General features: G+C 42.6%; 1 protein-coding gene across 3 annotated transcripts in view; it reads right to left on the bottom strand.

The window, feature by feature from the left end:
• Positions 1 to 1,570: 1,570 nt before the first annotated feature.
• Positions 1,571 to 22,425, bottom strand: part of LOC102514899 (prolow-density lipoprotein receptor-related protein 1) — a 34,626-nt gene continuing 13,771 nt past the window's right edge. Inside the window, exons 14-33 of one of the 3 annotated variants that reach the window (XM_032468447.1) lie at positions 20,597 to 20,908; positions 19,716 to 19,928; positions 18,393 to 18,587; positions 17,635 to 17,847; positions 15,764 to 15,999; positions 14,778 to 14,907; positions 14,372 to 14,556; positions 13,363 to 13,549; positions 12,571 to 12,789; positions 11,979 to 12,162; positions 10,779 to 10,980; positions 10,526 to 10,690; positions 10,147 to 10,347; positions 8,748 to 9,297; positions 8,209 to 8,334; positions 7,141 to 7,251; positions 5,525 to 5,761; positions 3,170 to 3,641; positions 2,047 to 2,155; positions 1,571 to 1,628 (exon numbers count right to left, since the gene is read on the bottom strand). In XM_032468447.1, coding sequence (XP_032324338.1) covers positions 1,599 to 1,628; positions 2,047 to 2,155; positions 3,170 to 3,641; positions 5,525 to 5,761; positions 7,141 to 7,251; positions 8,209 to 8,334; positions 8,748 to 9,297; positions 10,147 to 10,347; positions 10,526 to 10,690; positions 10,779 to 10,980; positions 11,979 to 12,162; positions 12,571 to 12,789; positions 13,363 to 13,549; positions 14,372 to 14,556; positions 14,778 to 14,907; positions 15,764 to 15,999; positions 17,635 to 17,847; positions 18,393 to 18,587; positions 19,716 to 19,928; positions 20,597 to 20,908 — 4,277 coding nt within the window. In that variant the 3' untranslated portion in view covers positions 1,571 to 1,598. The other 2 variants (XM_032468446.1, XM_032468448.1) reach the window with 2 other exon arrangements.

Genomic DNA, 22,425 nt, shown 5'->3' with positions numbered 1-22,425 from the left:
CGAAGCAGGCCGAGCTAGCCAGGACACAAGCTCTGGAAGCCTGGTAGAGGTATAAGGTCTAAGGAGCCAGGGCGGAGGCTTAAGCACATCCAGAGAAAGTGGTGATTCTGTTGTACATCATCCATGCAGACTTTTCATCAGGATGCTTTTGTGTCCTTGTTATGTACTTTTGCACAGATAGAGGCAGAGTCTTGCCAAGGGCAAACTTGGCAATGAGGATGGCTCTTGGGAGAGGTGGCAAGAGAAATGTGAGATTCACCCTGTGGAGGACAGGGGTCTAGGGTACTGTGGTGCTGAGATGGGTTCTCTCAAATACAGCAGAGCCCCAGAGGCAATCTCATGATGCTGCACGTGCCTGCCAGCCTCAGGAAGTTGAGCCCCCAGCACATGTTCTTCAGGTCAAGCTGATCTGTACTTGGGAATTTTTATAGTTGACTACATAGCACAGTTTACTTTATGCACTACACCCACAGGATTAAGCCCAGGATTCCTCTTTATGCTTGGCATCCTGTACAAATTCTTTCTGCAGGAAACTGAACATGAATAGTCTAGAAAAGATCCAAGCAAGAAGTCTTCCAAGTTATGTTTATTATAACTTGGACTCATGTTCATCAGTCTCAGGTACTATGGTAAGCAGGCATTTTTGTGTTTTCATTCAGTATCCAATTGGCCTGATACAGGTTCTGTTAATCTTACTCAGTTTCATGATTAAGTGATTTGCCCACGGTTGGTGCTGTTGAGCTTAAGACCATACTCCTGCTTTGCTGCCTGTGTCCCATCACAGATTCCATGCCCTTGATTCCTTATGTGGTGTGAATAAAGTAGTGATCCAAGAAGACATGCAGAGATATTAGCAGTCGAAGGAATTGGGGACCTAAGTTGCATTTGCATGTTTCCCCAGCCAGTGTGAGCTGGTTGAGGTGAATTCTGGTCCACACCTATAATTCTGCCCACCAGTATCCACCCACTTTACTTGAAAGAAGTCTTAGACAAATCATTTGTCTGAGTTTCTACACCTGTAAAATTGATTTCCCTGTGCTTAGTTTTAGAATCAAGATGAGATCCTGAGAAACATATGGTTTTTATAAATTGTCAGCAGAAGTGAGTACTAAACTTTGCAGCCAAATGTATCTGAGAGAGGGAGGTTAGGAAACTAACACTTGAATATCTTCTGCACCGCAAAAGCTTGACCTTTATCCCCAAAAGCAAAGATTCAGGAGAGGTCATTCCCTTTTGTAAAATGGGGAAACAGGTTCAGAGAGATTAAGTAGCTCCAAGTTAACGTCAGAGCCTGGATTCTGGATTCAAATCCAGAACTTCTAACTAGTACTGAGCCAGGCATACTGGGAACAGAAAGCTTCTGTGGATAACCCAGAACCTAAATTACATGGAGATTGTACTGAAATCTGACCCTGCCTATGAATATTCAGTTTTTCAACACCCACTAACAAAACCAGATGACTTCCTCCAATTTAAAAAGCAGTTCTTTTAAATATGAAGTTACCATTTACCACAAACTGTTACAGAAGTTAAAACAGTACACAGTGAAATATAGAAACAATTTTTATTAAGATGTTTCAGCTCCTTTTTTTATCAGGTTAGTCAGTTTGTAAAGAGGTTAACAATTCCTGTAGGAAAAGAGACTTGAAATTAGACAATATGCATTGCATTAAAACAAAGCAAAAACACAGAAATGGTTGAGCTATGCAGAAGTTCACAGAGATCCAGGGTTGGGGGGAGCATAAGTTTTAGCGGTAATTCTAACTAATTACATCTTAATCCATTCCACAATAGGATTGGGCCCCTTTTGGAAGACCACCAAAAGCTGAATTTCTTAATTATTATTTCAGGTATGTTACACTTTGGTTTAAACAACTAAAGATTGAACAGAGTTGGAAAACAAAAAAAGTTACTGAGCACTCATTTGATCTACATAGTAGCATCATTTGCCAGTAACAATGTTCACTCTGCTAGGATTTTCCAGAAGGGGTATTCTGTAACTATACCTCACCCCCTCTTTTTCTCAGTGACACTTCCGAGGCATACCTGTTCATCATAAGCTTCATTGACAAAAATCTCACTGTTCATCAGATTCTCCTCTTCTTGATTATTTTCTTTATGGCAAGTCAAATTTCTTGATGATGCTCTACTGTTTCTAGAAATCAGAGAAAGTCAAAAGAGTTGTTCCTTAAGGTAGAAGCTGGGATTGGGACATGGTTAGACATGTCCAACTTATCTCCTAGCAAAGGTTATTGTTATGAGGGCTGTGCTGCGTTTTAATTGTCTCTTTAGCAAAGTGACTGAAGAATTAATAATACTCAAGTCAGTTATGATTCATTACTGGGCATTCACTTAACTTTCCAAAGATACATCTTCTCAATTGAGGGGAAACTAGGTAATTGGAATCAGTGAGAACTGAATCCAAAAACAGGTTAAGTAGCAACTGGACACAGGTAATTTAAGAAAGCAGCTTAATGTAGAAGACAGACCTGACTGACAATCAGAAGCCCAAGGGAAGCACCTCAGTTCATCTGAATATTAACCAGTTAGCTATTAACCTGTGTTACTTTAGATAAAGACAAATCATTCCTTCTGGCTTTTTCTTCATCTGTAAAGTGAAGGCTGGACAGAGGAGATATAACTTATAAAGCTTTTTTTGGTCATCTCTGCAATGTCCCTTCCCAATATGTTTATCTAATCAGTTTCTTCCATTCCTATATCTTGCTACTCTAAAGCTTCATTTTATTTAATTAAGCTCATTCTTACTCTAAATCATCATTTTGTTATTCTTGTTTGTTTTGTTAATTCAATGACTCTCTTGCTCTTAGACAAAACTTACTGCTTTTACGTTAAATCTTTCATGAGCTTGTTTATTTCACCTCCTGTTATGGGCTGAGTTTTGTCCTCCCAGAATTCATTTGTCCTCCAGCCTCGTGTACATGCCTCGTACCCCTTACAATATTGTTTGCCGCAGATCTCACTCAAAGAGATAGTCACAATTATGATTTTCCCAGTAACACATAAGGCTGCTTCATAGCCCAAGTCTTTCCTCAGAGGACAAGTTTCTAGAGTGGATTCATACTTCCAGCCGCATTAATCTTGTTTTTATTTATTTAATAAGCCTTCTTTGGAATAAAATTCTCCCATGAGGACATTAGTAGCTACTCACCGTTTTAATTCATGGTCTCTTCTGAAATATACAAATGCTCCCAGAACCACGAGAATAACCAGTAGGGCTATGGTTAAGCTGAGGGCCATGTAGCCAGGGGTGGGTCTGCGTGCTGCTTCTTCACAGAACTCTCCACCATATTCCATCAGACAGCTGCATTTCCTCAGTTCTCCTTCCATAGTACAGGCTCCCCTCCCATTACAGAAATCGCTGCTACAGGGCAGATGTTTTGCCTTCTGTGAGTCCTTGAGCTGAACAGACTCTCCTCCTCCCTTGGTTTCTGGAGTCTTGCTCTCTTGAGTAGGAATGAGAGGTATTAGTGTTTTCCTAGCAGGATGATTCATCCCTTCTGGACCTGGAGATCTAGCTCTGGTGAACTTGGTACCCTGGACAGGCTGGGCAGCTTTTGGTGTCAGTCCTTCTCCAGCCCCTGACATTTTAGGTGTCAAATGAGTTTTATCTGGATAGGTACCTACAAAAACAGTAGGTATGAGTGTGGGCATACACACAAGTTTGTCACTGTCAATTAAGAACTATTTCAGAAGAACAAGAATTCTAGCAGACCTAAGCAGATAAGTTTGAATTTTTGAAATCAGAATCACAACCATTACTTTTGGCCAAACAAAAAGCTATTAAAAGCTTATAAAAAGCTGAATATCTTAAGGCACTTAAAATATTTCATTCTGGGACCAGTGCAGTCTGTCATACCAATCTATTTTTAAATTATCTTATGCAGAATTTTAGCCAAGGTAGATTTGTCCAGTTATAAAAATGTTTTACTCTGTAAGAATGAGTGTGGTAGATCTAAGTAGTAAATATCTAAACTAAAAAAGTTTTTAAGATATAAATTTATCTGTAAGTATTTCAGATTTTTTGAGTCCACGTAAACTGCAGGTTTAGTGAGATCTACAAGTTGCAAATAGTGAACCAGATTTGGTGGCAGTGGTGGGAGGGGCCCTTATAAGGCAGGGATTAGGCAACAGGGTTCTAACCAAAGAGAAATCCAAGAATTAAGTTTGTGTTTAAGGCATTTCACCATACTCTCCATCATTGTTGGCAAAAGTGTTATTCCTCACATGGAAGACCAAACTACAACGGGTGAAGACAGCAGTATTAGCAATAAAACTGCCTCTTGCCTCTGCCCTAAGCTGGCATCACAGGAGTATTTTCACTCCTGGGCGTTTAGGGCTCTTGATGGTAGGGTACATCCAAGGGAAGCCAGTCTAGTTGTATATAGCCAGAACCATTTCCCCCAAAAAAGTTTTATGTAAAAGTCAGGGTGAAATCATAATTAAGGAGCAGAACCAACTCTTGGGCCCAGGTCATCAGGAATGGGAGAGCAAGTGAAGGGATGTTAGGTTCCTGGTTTCATTTTAAAACCAGGTGGTGAAGGTGACAAATTTCTCATTCATTTGCCCCCATCCTTGAGTCACTGCCAACACAGGACTTTCAACAAAACCACCCTCATTTGCTAAATGAAGGAATCAAATGAGGGAATCTGGGAATCAAAATCCTTTATCTTTCCTGTTTAAGGTGTTTTTAGGGGTAGTAACTGGTCTTCCAGCTAGTCGGGTTTTAGGAGGATGAGAATTTAAGTTGAGAAGTCAGTGAGAACTCTTTACTGTAAGACTCCTTTCCCAGGTCTCTTCCTTTATTTGTTATGACCAGTTTCAGTACCAAGCCCACGGTCTCTTCGATTCTACAGCACAGGGACTTGGATACCAATGGAGCTATAGCTATAGAATAAGAGGCTGGTGGTTGCATCAGAATTAGATATTATGATCACTCAACTGACTGGCCATGACAACACCTTCCCATGAAGACACTATGTGGCACAATATTTCTATAACAACCATCTAAAACTAACATTTATGTACTAATATGACAGTACTGTAGACTAATATAACAGCTTTACACACAATCTCTTGGATTCATTAACAACTCTATGAGATAGAAAGTGCTATTTTCACGTTAAAAACAGGGAATCAAGACAAGTCAAATAGTTTGCCCAACCTCTTACCCTAGGTGATGCTCACAGTTGTGATCAGTTTCCATGGACTAAATCATACCTAGGTTAGATGAGTGCTCTTTCACACAACACACAAACTGGCGAGCCCTGTGGAGCACACTATCATATTGCCTTACCCTAGAGTCAAATTAGCTTTTTACAAAGAGTCCACGTAATCTATATCCAATTGCCCATTGTTAGAAGTTTCATATTGTTCAGTTTAATAATACAGTAATAAAGAGGTAACAATTTAAAGGATAAGACCTTGAGAAATACTGTGGAATTAGATATTACTAAATAAATCATTCATGGTGACCAGTATTGGGTCCTGGGTAGGAGTTACTCACAGTCCATTTCATCAGATCCATCCAGACAGTCAGCTTGACCATCACAAACTTGCTCCACGGAAATGCATTTCTGACCATCCTTACAGGATTGTGATGACGCAGAGCATTGGACAGCTTCAACACATTTATGTCTGTCAGCCAAGTAGTACCCACTGGGACATTTACAAGTCTGTCCTTCAGGGTTTGGTAAACAGATATGGCTGCATCCTCCATTGTCTTTTGAACAACTGTTACTACCTGTGGATCCCCACCCCCCAAAAAAATTTGATTTAGATTGTGTCAGAAGGGTCTTCTGTAAATTTTCTGCAAGTAGACTATCAGAGTTACAGGACCCAGGTGTTCTGCCCAAAGTAGCTTTTCAATTTAATTTCTTTTAGTCAACTAAGTACCAAATGATTGGTTATTCTTCTTCATGGATAAAGATGGCTTTAGAAGGCTAGGAGTTCAGATAACGAACCAGCTTAAGAAAAACTAAGGTGAACTCTGGCTCATCCAAAATCTACTGTAAGTTCTCTCTTACTTTCTACCAAGTAGCCAATATCAGAACTAGGGGTGGGCTTAGAAATAAAGCTCTCTTTAGATGAGAAGATGGAGGCTGTGGTCTCTCTCACCCCTCTAAGAGTCATAGATATAAAGAACAGATTGGTGGGTGCCAGGGGTGAGGGTTGGAGAGTGGGGGACAAGAGTCTGATTAAGTCAGCCATTTATGTCTTCCCATAGTTCTCCAAGGTTTATATCTCAAGCTTTTACTTCTGGTGAGGTTTTACCTCTTGACATATTCTAGGAATTGTGGAATAGGCTGCATATATAATGAAGATAAAAAGTACTTCAGAGGTGACAGGGACCCCCTTCTGGTTCTCAGAAGTCAGTGACAGATCAGCATCACTTGGATGACAATTTATCACACTGAAGAATTCTTAAAAGTTTCTCCCAACAAAACCAAGACTTCAGGAGTTTAAGCCAGACTAGTACCAGTTTATAAAGCTTAGCCTTCAAAAGCAAACCAATGGAGCAGCATTCCCTTAAGACAAGTACATTCATCATATATGGTAGTGGTAGGTATGGTTAGCTATTCGAGCTCACATTGTTGGTGTTAATCTCAACTAGGGACAAATTTCATCTATTACTAAGCCCATCATCACCCTCTCCAAATGCTCAATTAGGCACTCCATTTGTGTCTATAATAAAGTTGGAGAAACACATTTGAGCACCCTCAATTTGATATTTCAAAGATAAGTTAACACCGTAGGTAGATACAAGTGACAGTGAGTAGGATGAAAACCAGTTTCACTTTAGAACTAAAAGGGAATTTTGATTATGTCACAGTTGAAATTCAGCCTACAGTAAAAGAACTTAAAATAGAGCCCAAGCCCCAGCCCAATATTCTTACCACTATTGTGTCTCCTAGATAAGAAATAGGACTAGTTATACACCAGAATCAGATTGTATAACTGCATAAAGATATGAGAGTAATACAGATATACAGGAATTTTCCAGAGAAACATCTTAATGGGAAACACAAAGATATTCCAAGGAGATATTGCAGGATGGAGCAATCCCTTCAGGGGAAATTCAATAGACTTCAGTGTTGTTATCATCTTTGTAAGCTTGCTTACCCTGTTGACCAAGTTTGCTATAAACTTTTAAATCCATAATCTTCTGGTCTACTTGGAACCACCGATTTTCTGAAAGTTCTGTGTTGCTGTACCAAACTTTATTGATTTGGGCTGAAACAAAAGCCAGTGAACAATCATTAACAAAACTGAAATTCTATCTTACAACAACTTTCTAGGCAAAAAACATTGCTCAGCAGAAAAACTGTCATTCATGTGTCAAAACTCCAGTTGAATGACAAGGTTTTTACAGAAGAGACATGTTTTTCTACATCTTGTTTCTTGGAAGAAACTTCAAGGTAAATAAAAAAGTTATATGCCTTTGTTGAAGATAAAATCTGGTGGAAATTATGTATAGCACATTCATATGTGTCCAGATATAAAGGCAGAAAATGAGGATATGAGACACTTAAATGCAGCTCATGCAATTGATGGGTCATGATTTTAAACACTGTTCTAGAACAACATTTCTGAAAATGGCTCATCTGCACCAAGAGTCACCAGGTGATCTTAAAATAAATGTCAAAGGTATCACCACACACCTAATAATTTAGCATCTTTGGGGTAGGATCTGACAACTTATTTTTGCAGTTCTGATGAGGGCAGCCCAACTGGTCAATCAATAGACCAGCATTTGGAAATATAAAGAGAAAGATTTGTTTTAAACAGAACTTTCCAGTTTTAACTAGTCAGAAGCAATGTACTAGAACACTGGGGTTTAGATAATTTCTTTGAATATTAGAAATACCCAGGAAGGATAGAATGCTCTAGAATTCACCTAGTACTCTATGTGTATATTTGGTCAACTGAGACGGTACTGCCTTCATGATACAGCTAAGGTGTTACAGCTACTAACTGACAAAGAAGTCATAGCACCTCATTCCAATTCCTGGCCCAGTTCTGTCTGTACCATTCCGTGGTGTCCTCCAAAGCCAAGAGCTTCATATGAGAGCCAGAAATCTCAGGCAGAATAGGATTAAGCATATTCACATTAAGCATATTCACATATAAACAATAACCAAATGAGTAAAAGCTCCCCAAATCACAGTCAGATTTAGAAATAAGACCTACCATCATCAACTGTTGTCCAGAACATCATGCCTTGGCCATACGTAAAGAGTTTAAGGCCCTGAATTCCTCTGCGGTCTACTCTGTATCTAGAGCCATCTGGTTGAATACTTTCTATGAGTCCTCTCCCTAGAAGGAGAGGTTCAGTTAATCTCACTTAGCCCAAACAGCTGTACTCCGTCCTGCAGCTCATTATGTCCTGTCCTGCCTCCCCTCCAGGAGGACATTGCCGTGCATTCTTTGAAGGCCAGTTTTTATTCATTCCACTCTAACAGTAATACACAAAGATTTGCTCATGCACATATGTTAAGTTCTTGATTTTATTCCTTCATCAAGAGGCAACTGCATGACTCTCTGGGCTACTATATGCTACTCAGGATGGGGAATGATTGCATTTGTTTGGAAGGTTGTGCAGAAAATGTAAACTCAGACCTACAAGTTATTTAAAGTTCTAGCTGAAGACCAGAAAGCAGAACATCACTATTTCACTCTGGCCAAGGTCCCTCAGACTCACATTCAGAGTGTAAAAGCTAACTGCTTACCAGGATCAGCCCAGTAGACTCGGGTCCCTGCATCTGAAAAGGTCAAGCCCACGGGGACCTGGGATTTTTGCCATAGCACCTTCCTCCTGCTGCCATCCATGGAGGCACATTCAATGCTGGAGCCACGCCGACCGTCATCCTGGGAACCCAGGTCTACAAAGCACAAGGTTGCGGTCGGTGGGTGGAGCACGACAGAGGCTGGGCGGTAAAGACTGTCGCTGAACAAGACCATGGAGTACTGGCCCTTGGAGGAAGCTACGTTGATGTGAGGATTCTCACTGTCAATCCAGTATATGTTTCCACTCAAGCAGTCCACAGCAAGGTCAATCACTGTCCCCTCCACAGATATGATTTTCCTCCAAGAGAGCTTTCCAGATTCTTTCAGCCTCCATAGCCAGATATCACCCTTATTCCACTCTGAAAGGTAAAGCATCTTCTCCTGCACAAGGTAGTCCATTGATGCAAGCTGGCTCACACTGGTAAAGGGAAGAATCCTATGTTCTGGGAAAGTTGCTTGTTCTCGGAAAGCTTCTAGATTTCTCAGATAAATCTATGGGAAAAAGTTAGGTGGATGACACTAGTTGAATCTAGTCTAATCCTTCATCTTGATTTTGCATTCATGTTAGGATACCTAAGTTCATATTTTCACATCTTCTATCTTCTAAAAGCAGATAGTATTTCTCTCCCTTCCTGGAGCTCCAAGCACTTAAAATTCCTTGATTCCACTCTTCTATGAAAGGCTCTCCCCTTAATTTTTTAAATTTATTTTTATTGAGATAAGATTGACATATAACATTGTGTAAGTTTAAGATGTAAAAGGTATGGATTTGATACATTTATATATTAAAGGCCCTCCTCTTTAAATGAGTTCACTATTCAGATCTTACTTAAATTGAAGTCAATTTTCCAACCCCAAAATTTGTTTCATCGTCTTAAAATACCAAAGTTGACAAGTCCTCTGGGGCATACTAGGAGTGACTTGCTTGTTGGTACCTTTTATCCTCCTATGATTTAAGAGAAGTTCCCTCACAAAATGAACCTATCCCTCAGGCTGCAACCCCACCAAGCTCCTTGTATTTGGATTTACTCTGCCTCATCAGCTAGGTACTTGGATGATTCAACCACATTAAACACACTCTCAGATCCCTAACCTCACTATGTTCTGAGCTACGAAGCATTTCTTAAGAAGTTTCATAGAAGTGGTCTTCATTTCCTGGCTACTTTATTTTGGGCATGCCAGCTCCCAGCACACAGTGAATATTAAAATTTAAATTGTATTTAAAGAATATTCCAAGAGGAAGAGCCCCCTGGAATAGTCAAATTCAAGAGGATTCAAATTACTCAAAGACTGAGATAGACCATGGCCCAGGCACAGACACGGGACAGGACAGGGCAGTACCTGCATGATTACTGTGGGCAGCATGAGGAACAGAAATGCAGACTCCTTGAGTGGAACACAGTTGACGCCATCATCTGCAAGCAAGAGTCCGACTGGGCAACGGCAGCTTCCCTTGGATCTCGGGCTCAGAAGGCACAAGTGAGAGCATCGCGTGTCCAGACAAGGATTAGAAGACCTGGGCTGTAGCACTTGGTGTATTACCTGGAAGATAACAGCTAGATGTCACCACACATTACCGAGTCCTTAAAAAGAGCAAATGACTAAATCTTGCCTTCTAATCATTAGAGATGGATGTCACTCCAGTTGGTCCTTGGGCAGCTCATATATGTAGCCTTTTCAGGGAGGATTAGGGGGATATTTTGAAGCGTAAACTATAGACCTTAAGTCCGTAAGGCTGTTCAAAACGCTTGATGAGGACGGCCCTGTTCTTGCCTGTTGCCTTTTTCATGCGCTGTACTGTTCGTGTCTTCATTTCAGACCAGAAGACTTCATCTTCAAACACAGCTACCGAAAAGGGGCTCTTGACTTGTGTTAGCTGCAGCATCTAAAATGGCGATGGTGAGGTTTCCGGGACGAGTTTTACACAAGGCACATGACATTTCACACAAGCCTGACACCAAAAGAACACTTACACTAATACCAGTGCCATCGAGATTGGCAGAGCCAATACAGTGAAATTTGTCATCAGACCAGAATAGCTTCCCACTCAGCTGATCAAGAGCTATGCTAGTTGGCCAGCCAAGACCTTGGTTGATGAGTATTTTTCTGCTGCTACCATCCATTCCAGCTTGTTCTATTTGAGGTTCTCCTCCAATTTCAGACCAGTACATTAACCTATGTGGATAAAAACCAGCTTTAAGATAAAGTATTATCTCATGGGAAAGAACATCTATTCATTCCTTAAAACACTGACTTAAAGCCCAAACTTAAACTTGGTCTATGCCTTAAGCATAATTTGTGGAGTAGTAAAAGAGGGCTTTCCTTGAAATTTTATGGTGATTGTTTATTCATCATTTAGGGGTAAAATACCTATAATGACACCTGTATAAGAAACCTAAAAAATACGTTAGTCCCTAGCCTGGAACATATCCAGGGAACTTGCCAGTTTTTTCTGGGCTAGAAAGTAGCCTAGTTCCATGGGCAGATGTGTGCCTCAGACCTCATTCTTGGTCACAAGCTATTCCATGCTCCAGGAAACTCCTGCCAATTTCCTGAGGACCATGTTAACAGATTCCTGGTTGGAGGTACTGAAAAGGTGAGAAAAGCAGAGGGAAGGTATCTGATCTCAGTGACCTTTGGATCCTGAGTTTTGCTCTGTCTTGTTCTTCCATTTGATACACACATGGCCATTCTGAGGGCTTAGCTCTGACAAGTAGGAAATGCTGTCTCTAAGTTTCTGGCCCTTTGCAAAGGAAAAGGACTCTAGACAGAAGAATCTGGGCTCAACCCCATCACCCAATTATTTTGACCCCATCACCACCACCAAGCACATTATTGTAAATTAAACACTATCCCTAGTTTCATTCTCCATCTTCCTGCAGCTCCAAAGCCATAAAAATTCTCCATTTAGAGGTATATTTGTTTATCTTAGCAAGTGAAAGTATAAGCGGGCCACCAAGTAAGCACATCTACATCTCACTTTTCTGGAATAAAGGACTTTTCCCAGGAGCTTTCAAAATTACTGTGTTGACTCACATCATCATAACATCTAAAGTAGAGTAAGATAAGTTTCTGTTCACCCATTCTGTGTTAAGGGAACACAACCAAAGTAGAATTAAAGAGGAACATCAATCTTAAAGGACTTGACCAGGCATTGTGACACCTGGACTCACCCATTTAGGGGATCTAAAGCCAAGGACCGTGGTTGGTTTAAGTTAGCGTCCAGCACGATTGTGTACTCAGATTTTCCTCTCCAAACAGCAGTCAGTTGAATTGCCAAAATCTGACCAGCTGCCTTGTCCGTCCAGTAGAGATTCCTCCCAATCCAGTCAACCGCTATACAGTCTGACTTTATCCCTGAAGAGAGAAAAAAAAACATTCAACATGTGTACTTAGGTTAAATTATAGCCTTTACTAGGTTTGAGGTCACACAGCAGACTCACATGCCATGTTTATTTATTTTCCACTGGTATACACATCTCCATCAGAGCAGTCTTCTTTTAAATGCTCCAAAATACTATTTGTCAAGGAAGATGGCACTATTTGCAGAGGAAGATGACCATTATAAATGATGGTCACTGGCTGATAGTTTGTCTATGTCTACTGAGATGGCACCTTTCCATTTCTAACCACTTAGCAAGCCTTGATCCCTTTTAGTTAAGGAGATATAATCCAAGGTTTAGAAAGTTCACGGCCACTCATCTGATTGTTCATGCTACGCGTATGTAGTAAGGGCGAGATGAGAGACCACGTAAGGGCACATACCTTTCACCACCGTCCCTTTCCTCTTCGTATCCATGCTTATCCACTGGATACTTTCTGCACCAAGATCAGTCCAGAAGACTTTCTGATCCACTAAGTCATAGTCGATAGAGAAAATAATTAGGTTCTTGTCTGTAGTTGCGAGAATATCTTCTTTCAAGCTCCTCAATCCATAGAGGAGTAGTTTAAACTGAATTGCCACAAGCAGGATTGGTTCAGTACCTGTCAAGTAAGGACTGCTTTCAGCATGGCCTGAAGGAGTTTGAATGGTGAACCCAGCACTGGCTAAGGAATCAGAGGACAAAGCAGTGTTTGCCTTCTCGTTGCCAGAGCTGTCATACCAGGTAGCTGGCATTTAAGTGGTTCTTCCCTTGATGTGATGGTTAAGCTAATAGCCGCGGTTCAAAGATACTTAGAATAAAGGCATGATTCGCTTAAATTGAAAACCACATTTTAAACTAAATATTTGGGGGTAGGTGAGCAGGAAAGAAGTGCTTGTCAGGTCCTTAGATATTTATTCTAATTCTAGGTAAGGCTAACCCATGGTAACAGAGGCCCGAATGATTTTGTTATACTAACGCCTTATTAGTGGATGCTTTCAGACTCGAATTCAGTCTAAAATATGAGGTATAAAAAGGGAGTTTGGGATCGTGCTAGTCTTGTTCTAAAGACAGGTAAAGCAGGCAAGGACACTTAAGACCTGATAAAGAGAGATTTGTATCAATATTCCTGGAAGATCTAGGACCTCCAAGCCTTTGACCCCCAGCTTGGGAGATAGTCCCAGCTCTAGTTTACCTGTTGCTTTACAGGTATGGCCATCAGGCTCCAGCAAGTAGCCAGGATGGCAGGTGCAGCTGTAGGAGCCCTGGGTATTGATACATGTCTGACTGCAAGGCTGACCGCCTAACTTCCGGCATTCATCCACATCCTCGCAGATTTGGCCACTGCTTTTCAGCTCAAAGCCTTGCTCACAAGCACATACCTGAAAGAGGTTGGAAAACATTAAGACTTTCTGAAGACAAGTACAACATTGATATAAAGGCCTCAACATTGATATAAAAAGCACATGGCAATGTATTCAGTGTTAGCAACTCAAACTGTTCTTTGAACCAACTTCATCTTAATTACAGTCAGTTTCTCCATCTCATCAACCCTGCCGCACACCTCACCCCCTTGCCACCATTGTGGGTCCCAAGTTAACAAAGGAATCAGCCCAGGACACTAGAACCCGCAAGTGAACGACACGTAGACAACTGAACTGGTTGCCGATAGATGTTACTGTGACCAGACATCAGAACAGTTTTTTTCCACGTGCCTGTCAGAATCAAGTTCACCATGTTCAGTCAACTAGTAATTCCAGACCAGAACACAGTCAGTCCTCAATTTAAGGGCAAGTCATTCTAAATACTCTTATGGAAAGGATGTCCATGGGGAGGTACTCAATTTCCTAAGCTTCATCACGAGGGGGATTTTTTGGCTCCTGGGACAATTCACAAAAACTTGCTGCTTTGGTGACCCTAAATGTCACCCAGAGCTCACAGCTGGGGTGGGAAGGACCTTAGTAGTCGAGTTTCTAGAGGCTGAGCAGCAGAGTTCCAGAAGACACGAGACAAGAAATGAGCTAGACAGGACTCACCAGAAAGGCTCAAGCACAGGGGTGCGGAGGGATCCAGACAGCTCTGCCACAGACTCAGACTCTGACTCAGAGCTTCAGGAGCCATCAGAGACGGCCCAGATTAGGATGTCTCCCCCCTTCCTTAAATCACATCTCTGGTGCTAAAGGACAGGAACTGAAACCACTCACAGGTCCACGGGGTGATGGGTAGCAGGTGTGGAAACATTGCCCTTGGCCACATGCCGACGACGAGCACCTCCCGCCTTCATCGGAGCCGTCGGCACAGTCCTCCTTCCCATCGCACACCAGACTGAGGTCCAGGCAGGTGGAGGAGCGGCACTGGAACTCAGAACTCTGGCACTTTCCAGGGGGGCCTGGAGGGAATGACTTCCCACTTTCATCATCAACCCCCGGCCAAACATCCCTCCCACAGCAAGCCTCCCTTGTATGCATCCTAGACGACTCCATCCTGGTAAAGGGATGGATTTCAGGGCCTGTAGCGAATGCACCTGCTCACTGAGCTAGGTGCTCATGCCAAGAAGCAGCAAGCAGCAGGTGCCCCTTTGAAGCCATCTGCCTTCTCCCCTGCACTTACATCCAGCCTCATCACTGCCGTCCCTGCAGTCAGTCTGCCCATCACAGCGCCAGGGCTCAGGCACACACTGGTCTCCACTGGCACAGGACCACTGCCTCGAGCCACAGCGAAGCTCCTCAGGGTCACAGTCCTGAAGAGACAGTGACTCCATCAACAACACCTGCATTTAGAGCCTGGGAATTGTCCTGGAAGAAGAGGAAGCCTCAAGTCCCTCCTGAAACAAGGCTAGACAGAGCCTGAAAACTCGAGTGGTATGTATTAAAGAAACTCCTGCATCTGGAATTCAGGCGAGAAGTTCTAGGTGATACCAACGTGGGCGGGAAGTGGGAAGAAATGTCTTATTTTGCAAACTGATCAATCAGGAAGTCTTAGTTCCACTTAAAAAACAAAGCAAAAGAATCTGCTCTAGAAACTCTACTGTAGAATTCTTCCCACCATTTCTAACACATACTCCAGTAAATTAAAACTTAACACCACATTTTGCACCTGACTTGGATTCTCAGATCTGGTGCAGGATGTACGGGAGAAAGGAAGGGGGACTTCTGTGCACCTGCTATACTCCAGCACCTTGAGATAGTCTCAGCCCCTCAGACACTACCCATTTTACTGAACACTAGGGCATAAGTACTTTTTTTAAGATCAATGCAAGCAATAGTTCAAAGCCCGGGCTGCATCTCATACAATGTGGGAGCACCAGTGGATGTCACCATGACTATTAAGTAGAGCATCAGAGCATCTAAGACCTTAAGCCACAACAATCAAGACCTAACACTTGCAAACCTACTACAATAAAGACCTCTTACAAGTTTGACTTTCAACAAGAGGCTATTAACCCTTTGGACACTTTGATGCAGCTATGACTGGCTTTCTGGGCAGGAATTATGGAAGACTTCTCTGTTGTATTTTCCCAAGTTCTCTACTAGGAAGCATGTGTTACTGTTGCGATTAGAAGTCAGCTGTATTGTACTGAAAGGAGAGTGGGCTACCTTCTCATCGGTTCCGTCTTTGCAGTCTAAGTCATGGTCACATATCCATTCTGCCAACACACACTCTCCACTCCTCGGGCACTTCACCTCCCCTGACAGGCATGTCAGGGGCCAGGCAGGACAGCCCTCTTCATCTGAGTGGTCCAGGCAGTCCCGGTTCCCATCGCAACGCAAGGAAGAAGACACGCATTGGCCATTCTGACATTTAAATTCAGACGTGCTGCATTTTTCATAAACTGAAAAACAAAGCTTTAGGTAAGAACTCAGTCAGATAGAGAAGCAATTTGATGGGAGATAAAACGGTTTGAAGATCCTCAGTCTTCTGCTGTCACCTTGAGAGCTAAGCCCCAGCAGGTGTTAGGACAGGAAGGTGGTTCAAGTAGAGTGTTAGGCTAGAAAAGACCTACTAAGCAAGCCCAGAAAACGCTCTTGGTCCTGAAGAATGAGGGCTGGGGGACAAGGTTGGGAGGACATGTAGGACATGTAGAAGGATGCTGGACTAGGTAAGGTAGTGGGATTTTCCTCTGGGATCTTAATGTCATCCAGGAAAAGAGAAATTCTCCCATAATTTCCAACATACCCTACAACTTACGTTCTTGGACTCAATTCCTCCAGATAGGAGTTGCTTGACTTGACTCAAGAAAAAGGGTCAAGTCCTAGGCAAAACTATAAATATGTATTGAGAAGTAAATTATACCTTGGGTTCCTCCCTCATTCCTTCCTGTGTCTTTTTCCTCCTGATGTTTTTCTCTCGAGCCCAAGTGCAGTCACACCCTCTGGCTACCCCACCTCCACATCCAAATCTATCATGGTACCTTACCCAGCCTCCTCTTCTTCCCACTTGCATTCCCCAAATTCTCTCTTCTACCTTCCTCCCACAACATGATTAAGGCCTTTGAAACATATCATTAAGAAGAATGAAAATAAAGGTGTATATCCCCAAAAAATGAGGGGGAAGCAATGATGTCTACAATGAGATGGCTCATCCCATGAGAAGGCCTAGGAACAAAATTAAATCTTCAAGGAGGCAGATTTCAGCCCAACAAGAAATTATACGTTATTTTATACGTAGATTGATTTTCCACTAATGAAAATCTTGTCATAGAAAGGGGTCCCCTTCTATCTCCAAACATGATCTCCAAGGTCCCTCTACCTCAGAATCCTTCATCTTCATCTGTTAACTCTGTCGTGGGTACAGTTGCTCCTCATCATTTGTGGATTCGGTATTTGCACATTCACCTACTTGCTAAAATTCATCTTAACCCCCCAAATCAACACTCCCACACTTTCATGATCATTTGAAGAGACACACAAAGAAGCAAAAATATGAGTTGCCTGACGCAAACCTTTCTAGTTGTTGCAGAACAAGGCAACATTCTGCCTTCTTGTTTCTGTTCTCATACTATAAAAAGGTGTCCTCTTTGCAATCCACTTAGAACCATGCTTTTCACCTTTTTTTGTACTTTTTGGCAATTTTCCTGTTTCAAGTGGCCCCGAGAGTAGTGCTGAAGGGCTATCTGATGTTCCTAAGTGTAAGAAATCTACGATGTGCCTTGTGGAGAAAATACACGCATTAAATAAGCTTTGTTTGGCAAGACTTACAGCACTGTTAGCTGTTAATGAGCCAGCAATTCGTGTTAAGTTGTCTTTAAATAGAAACACACATAAAAGAAGGTTATATGTTGATCGGCTGGCAAAAATGTTGTGACCAGAGACGCAAAGAACCCTCACCCTGTATTTTTCCCAGGAGCAATGATTCAGTATCCTCTAATTCAGTGTTCATGGCAACTTTATGGAACATACCGACCCTGAATAAGGAGAACTGACTGTAATGCAGTTGAAAATACTGCGAGGAACTTCCATGAACTTACTACAGCCTTGCTCGTCTTTTTTGTCAGAACAGTCTGGGTTGCCATCACACAGCCAGCTCTTGGGGATACAGCGGGTCTTGTCACAACGCAGAGAACAATCTTCTACGGGCTTCCAGCAGTCCAACTCATCGGACCCATCCAAGCACTGCTGAGCCCCATCACAGTGGTACTTCTCCTCAATGCACTTGTTTCCATCCAGACACTGGAAGACCCCTTAAATGGAAAGGGTCAAAAGCTATCACCATATATACTCATCACCCTGTAGGTTTATAATTAGATTAACTCACCCTCATTCTGGAGTTTGAACTTACTTGTTTGAGTTCTATATCTTAGTTGCTCCGTAAGTGAACTTTAATAAAGTGCGTGAGTCAATTAAGTTAGCAAGCTGAACTAGGTTGTTTAAATAATAAGGCCTCCTATAGGTTTGGTTACTTTAACGACTTGTTAAAACACTACCAAGTCTGTTATAAGTGGTCCATTTAGGTCAGTCTATAAAGGCAAATATTGGCAAACTTAAGCAAATGTGAGGAAGCAAGGAAGCAACAAATTATCCCTAGCAAAACACGGCAGATTTAAATGTGATAAAATGGACAATCACAGAGTCAGTATTCTGACAGACTGTGATTTTTATCTATGATAATACATAGGGAAAGTCAGTGTGATTATAGTAACAAACACTCTGGCATTTCGTATGGTGCACCCAAAGCTGAATCAGTGTACCTGGACCAAGAGACCGAGAACAGGAGACGGTGACACACCTGGTCTGTTGCAGAACTGAGAACAGTTCTCTTCATCCGAGCCATCCTCACAGTCCCGCTTGCCATCACAGAGGTTCTCCCGGGAAATGCACTCCTGCCCGTTCCGACAGGGGACAGAGGATCGGGTGCAGAGGAGAGGGGGTGGTGGAGGAGGAGGACGAGGGGTGGATGTGGTGGCTCCTTCTACCTCAGGATCTAGAATAAACAGGTGAATCGGCAAGTCTGTCCATTTGGTTTCAGCAGTGGAGACGTGCTTTTACCGTCCCCTCCTCGAAAACCCATGTCATGGCTAGGTTTAGGCATGCAAAATTAAGTAAGTTTCTGAAGACAGGGACTTGTTCTGTCTGGTTCCTGCTCTAGCATCGCATGCTGTAGGACAGAGACCAGCATTACTCTGAGGTGTCCAAGTCACACTACTAAAAGTTACCAGTGAGTACTCTTCAGCAACTGTCCCAGTAACCTAACAGATTTGTTAGTAGAATAATCAAAACTATATTTTTTACCAAAAAGTTAACCTTTTATTGGTACCCTTTACCACCTAAGAAATATGCCTGATGTTTCTTAGCCTCAAAGATCAGGTTAAACCCATGAATCCAAAAATAAGGCAGTTTAGACAACAGGAGATGAGAGACCCAAACAGAGCAAGTACAAATAAGGAGGAAAGGTTCTGTCCATCTCTGCTTCTACTCTCCCTTGGGACTTCCGGCTGCTTCTACCAAGAAAGCCCTCTGAATTCTGTTGATAAAACTTCTTCTTTTTCTGCCTCAAGATCCAGAATCAGAACTTTTGGCACCACACCAAAGGCTTATATGAAAAGCGTTAACCCAGGTGTAAGCAGATTAATCTAAATGACAAGGCCCAGCTTCAGCAGGAGGAAGAGCTGCTTCTCCGGGTAACCACAACCCAGAGCAGCTCCACAAAGGGTGCTCCGCAAGATGGCACTGCTATGAGAAAGGGGGTTCCTTGGTGAAGTCAGTTTGGAAAACTGGTTTAGAGCAAGTTAAATGGATCTCTTTACTGCCAGACTGAAAGCTGCAAAATGGTAATGTGAAAGATGAATCCCGAAAGGGGCTTGTGGTGTACACCCTCCTTGGGGTATTACTTAGGAACTCGTGTCACTTAGCGATTTTGAGAAACATGTTAGAGTCTTACTTCTCCAGGACCAGGACAAGGACAAGTTAGGGAGAAGGCCTGCTGAGTCGTTGGTTGGGATGACTGCCCATACACACTGGAAGATGCCCAGGATTTTCTCCTAGAAGCACACACCGAGGAGAGCCTGGGCAAGTGGATCTCAAAGATTAACCCCCCCAGGGGAGGACTCACCTGGAACCTCCAGGTTCTCTGCTAGGATGATCATTCTCTGTATGTATGGCTCTTTCAACACCAAGAAGGGCTCTGGCATCCTCCTGTTCCACAGCACCAGAGCTGTTCTGTTCAGGGTCACCAGGTAAGGCTCGTGGGCCGCTATCATCCCGTCACTCCAGGTCTTGTTCAAAGTGTATGTTCTATTTTTTAGGAGACTCAGACTTTGCAACCCTAGGGCAGAGTCAAATTCTTACAAGCTGACACAGAACAAGTAACTCATGACAGTGAGGAGGCATGGGTACCACTGGATTGCAAGGTTCAATGACCTCACACTGAAAATCAGCACAGTCTTATAGGTTTTAGTTTTATCTTTAAAGATAATCCAAGAAAGTGGTTAAAGCTCCAGGAAAGCAAGGTCTGCCCTATGGAAACATCAGATGTGACTTTACCACCTTCCGTGTCCTGTCTTAGAACCCCGAGTCGTCAGCACACAGCTACCAGTTCTCAAGGATGGCCTCTGGGTGAGAAGATTATCACATTCAGCTACAAAGGCATAATCTGTACCTGCTCTCGAGTTACAACTGAAGCACCTGTACCTCGTTTGCAATGGAAGTTTGGTTCCATTATTTCTACTTACAGAGATAGAAACAAGTAGCCGCCTGCAGTGTTCAAAATTATGTGATTTCTGAAGTTTCTCTACCTTTAAAATCATAAATCTAGACTTATAGATGAGAGCTGAGCTTAAGGTCCATGTCTGTGCTCAAGCTGTAACTATGCAAGTCAGAGTTTGAGCCTACATCTAATGAGTTCCAAGAATGGCTGGCATCCTTATACTAAACGCAGGACTCCCACTCATCCTCTTAAGCTTCTTCCAACCTCTCTGGTTGTGTAGTGCTTACCTGACCCTTTGGTGGCCCAGAGGATGCTAGATGAGCCGAGGTCTAGGGCCACATGGGTGTCTGCCGTCCAGGTGCCTCTCCAGATTTCCTGTCTGCCTTTGCCATCAAGGGTCATACTTTGCAAGTGTTCCCCACTTTCCATCCAGTAGAGCAGCCTCTTTGGCCAGTCGAGAAGAAGATGCAGGATAACACTGCCTGTTCTGTACAGGGTACGTGTGTCTGGGCCAGTGATTCTAGTCTTCTGAACAGCACTTCTGTCACAGGGCAGCCAGTACAAGTTCCCAGTCGGTATGTCCACACTAGCTGAACAGACTGTGTGGAGGACAAGTCACTTCCATTAGAAAGGGCATTCAAATAAGTTCACACACTGTCTTAAACTCTGGACCAAGGATAGAAGGGAGACAATTAGGGGAATGCAAAGATCAGTCCCTACAAGCCCACACACCTTGGTGGCACAATGAGCCCCATGGTGACTATTCTGGTTCCCCACCTTGTCTGTCACATGAGCTCATTTGATACTTGACAACCACCTGGCAAGGTAGACAGGCACTGCATTTTATAAGTTAGATATTTCAGTGGCAAGGCCTGCATTTGAATGCAGGTCTGCACCTTCAGATTCACATTCCTTCTTCACAGGCTAAGGATGAAAATCAATCAATTACATGTCAAGTGACTAGGACTGAAATTGCTCTGGGAAGGCAGAGATTGGGCTCAAATGACACCAGGACAGTAGTATGAAAGGTTATCAGTACAATGGCTAGACAGTGAGGAGATCTACAATTACAAGATACAAATAGAAAGTTCTGAGCTTCTAGTCATGGAGCAGTCTTTCTGTGACCAACCTCCAGAGGCACTGATAAGGTTTTTTAGCTTTTTCTGGTCTTGAGTCTGGGTAGGATAGAAATGGACCTTAAATTCAATTTTGCATTGCATTGCAAAGCCCACCAAGCATTGTCTCATTAGAACAAAAGCAGTTCCTATCACTCAGGAAATTACAAAGGTCTTAGGAGCTCTGTGCCATTAACTGGGGACAGAGGCCAAAATATATATTTTCTATTATTTCAGAGCTATCTATCACAGGGACTCAAAATTCACCACGAGAGCCAACTCAAAGGAATTGTCAGTCTTTTGCAAATCCTTGATATAGCTGTAACACAGAAACCAGTTATCAAAGATTAGCCAGTGGGGGGAGTTACATTTTAATTAAGTGGGAAGAAATCCATGATCAGAGTTTCCTAGACAGCCATCAGATGTACTGCAAGATCACTGCCTGTTTCAGTTTTATCCCTGAAGTTCTCTTAGTCAGGGACAGAAAGCTTCTATGTGCCAGGCTTGCCCACAGGGCTCTGGGTAGATTCTACTGCTCTGAAGGCTCTCAGGAACACGTATTCCAACACAGCACTTCCTGTAGTAAAGCAGATCCTTGGTACTTGAAGTACCCACTCCACAGGCATTCAGAAATCAGATTACTCACTCTGGAACTCAAGTCCCAGTTCTCTTTTGTAAAGCAGATATTTGCATTTAGGCTGAGGACAGGGAGCTGAGGGTGGGGTATGCCATGCAGGAGCGTGGGAGGGGAGAGAAAGTATATATTATCATATTAACAAAATATCTTGCTAGTTTACTCTGAAATCTGCATTGCAAATTGCTCCTAAATTAGTGTAAGAAAAATCTGCAATGCAAAGTTGAAATATTTAAGGTCCGTTTCATCCTACCCAGGCTTAAGGCCAGAAAAATAGAACTTTAAAAACCTTATCACCAACCACAGGATTTCCCAAATCATGGTGGCCTTGTAAACTGTCTGCCCACCCCTCGTAAGAACAAGGGTA

This window comes from Camelus ferus, chromosome 26 (genome assembly GCF_009834535.1).
Source record: "Camelus ferus isolate YT-003-E chromosome 26, BCGSAC_Cfer_1.0, whole genome shotgun sequence".
Taxonomy (NCBI): domain Eukaryota; kingdom Metazoa; phylum Chordata; class Mammalia; order Artiodactyla; family Camelidae; genus Camelus; species Camelus ferus.
The sequence above is the reverse complement of the archived record's forward strand: the minus strand, read 5'-3'. Positions and strand labels throughout refer to the sequence as shown.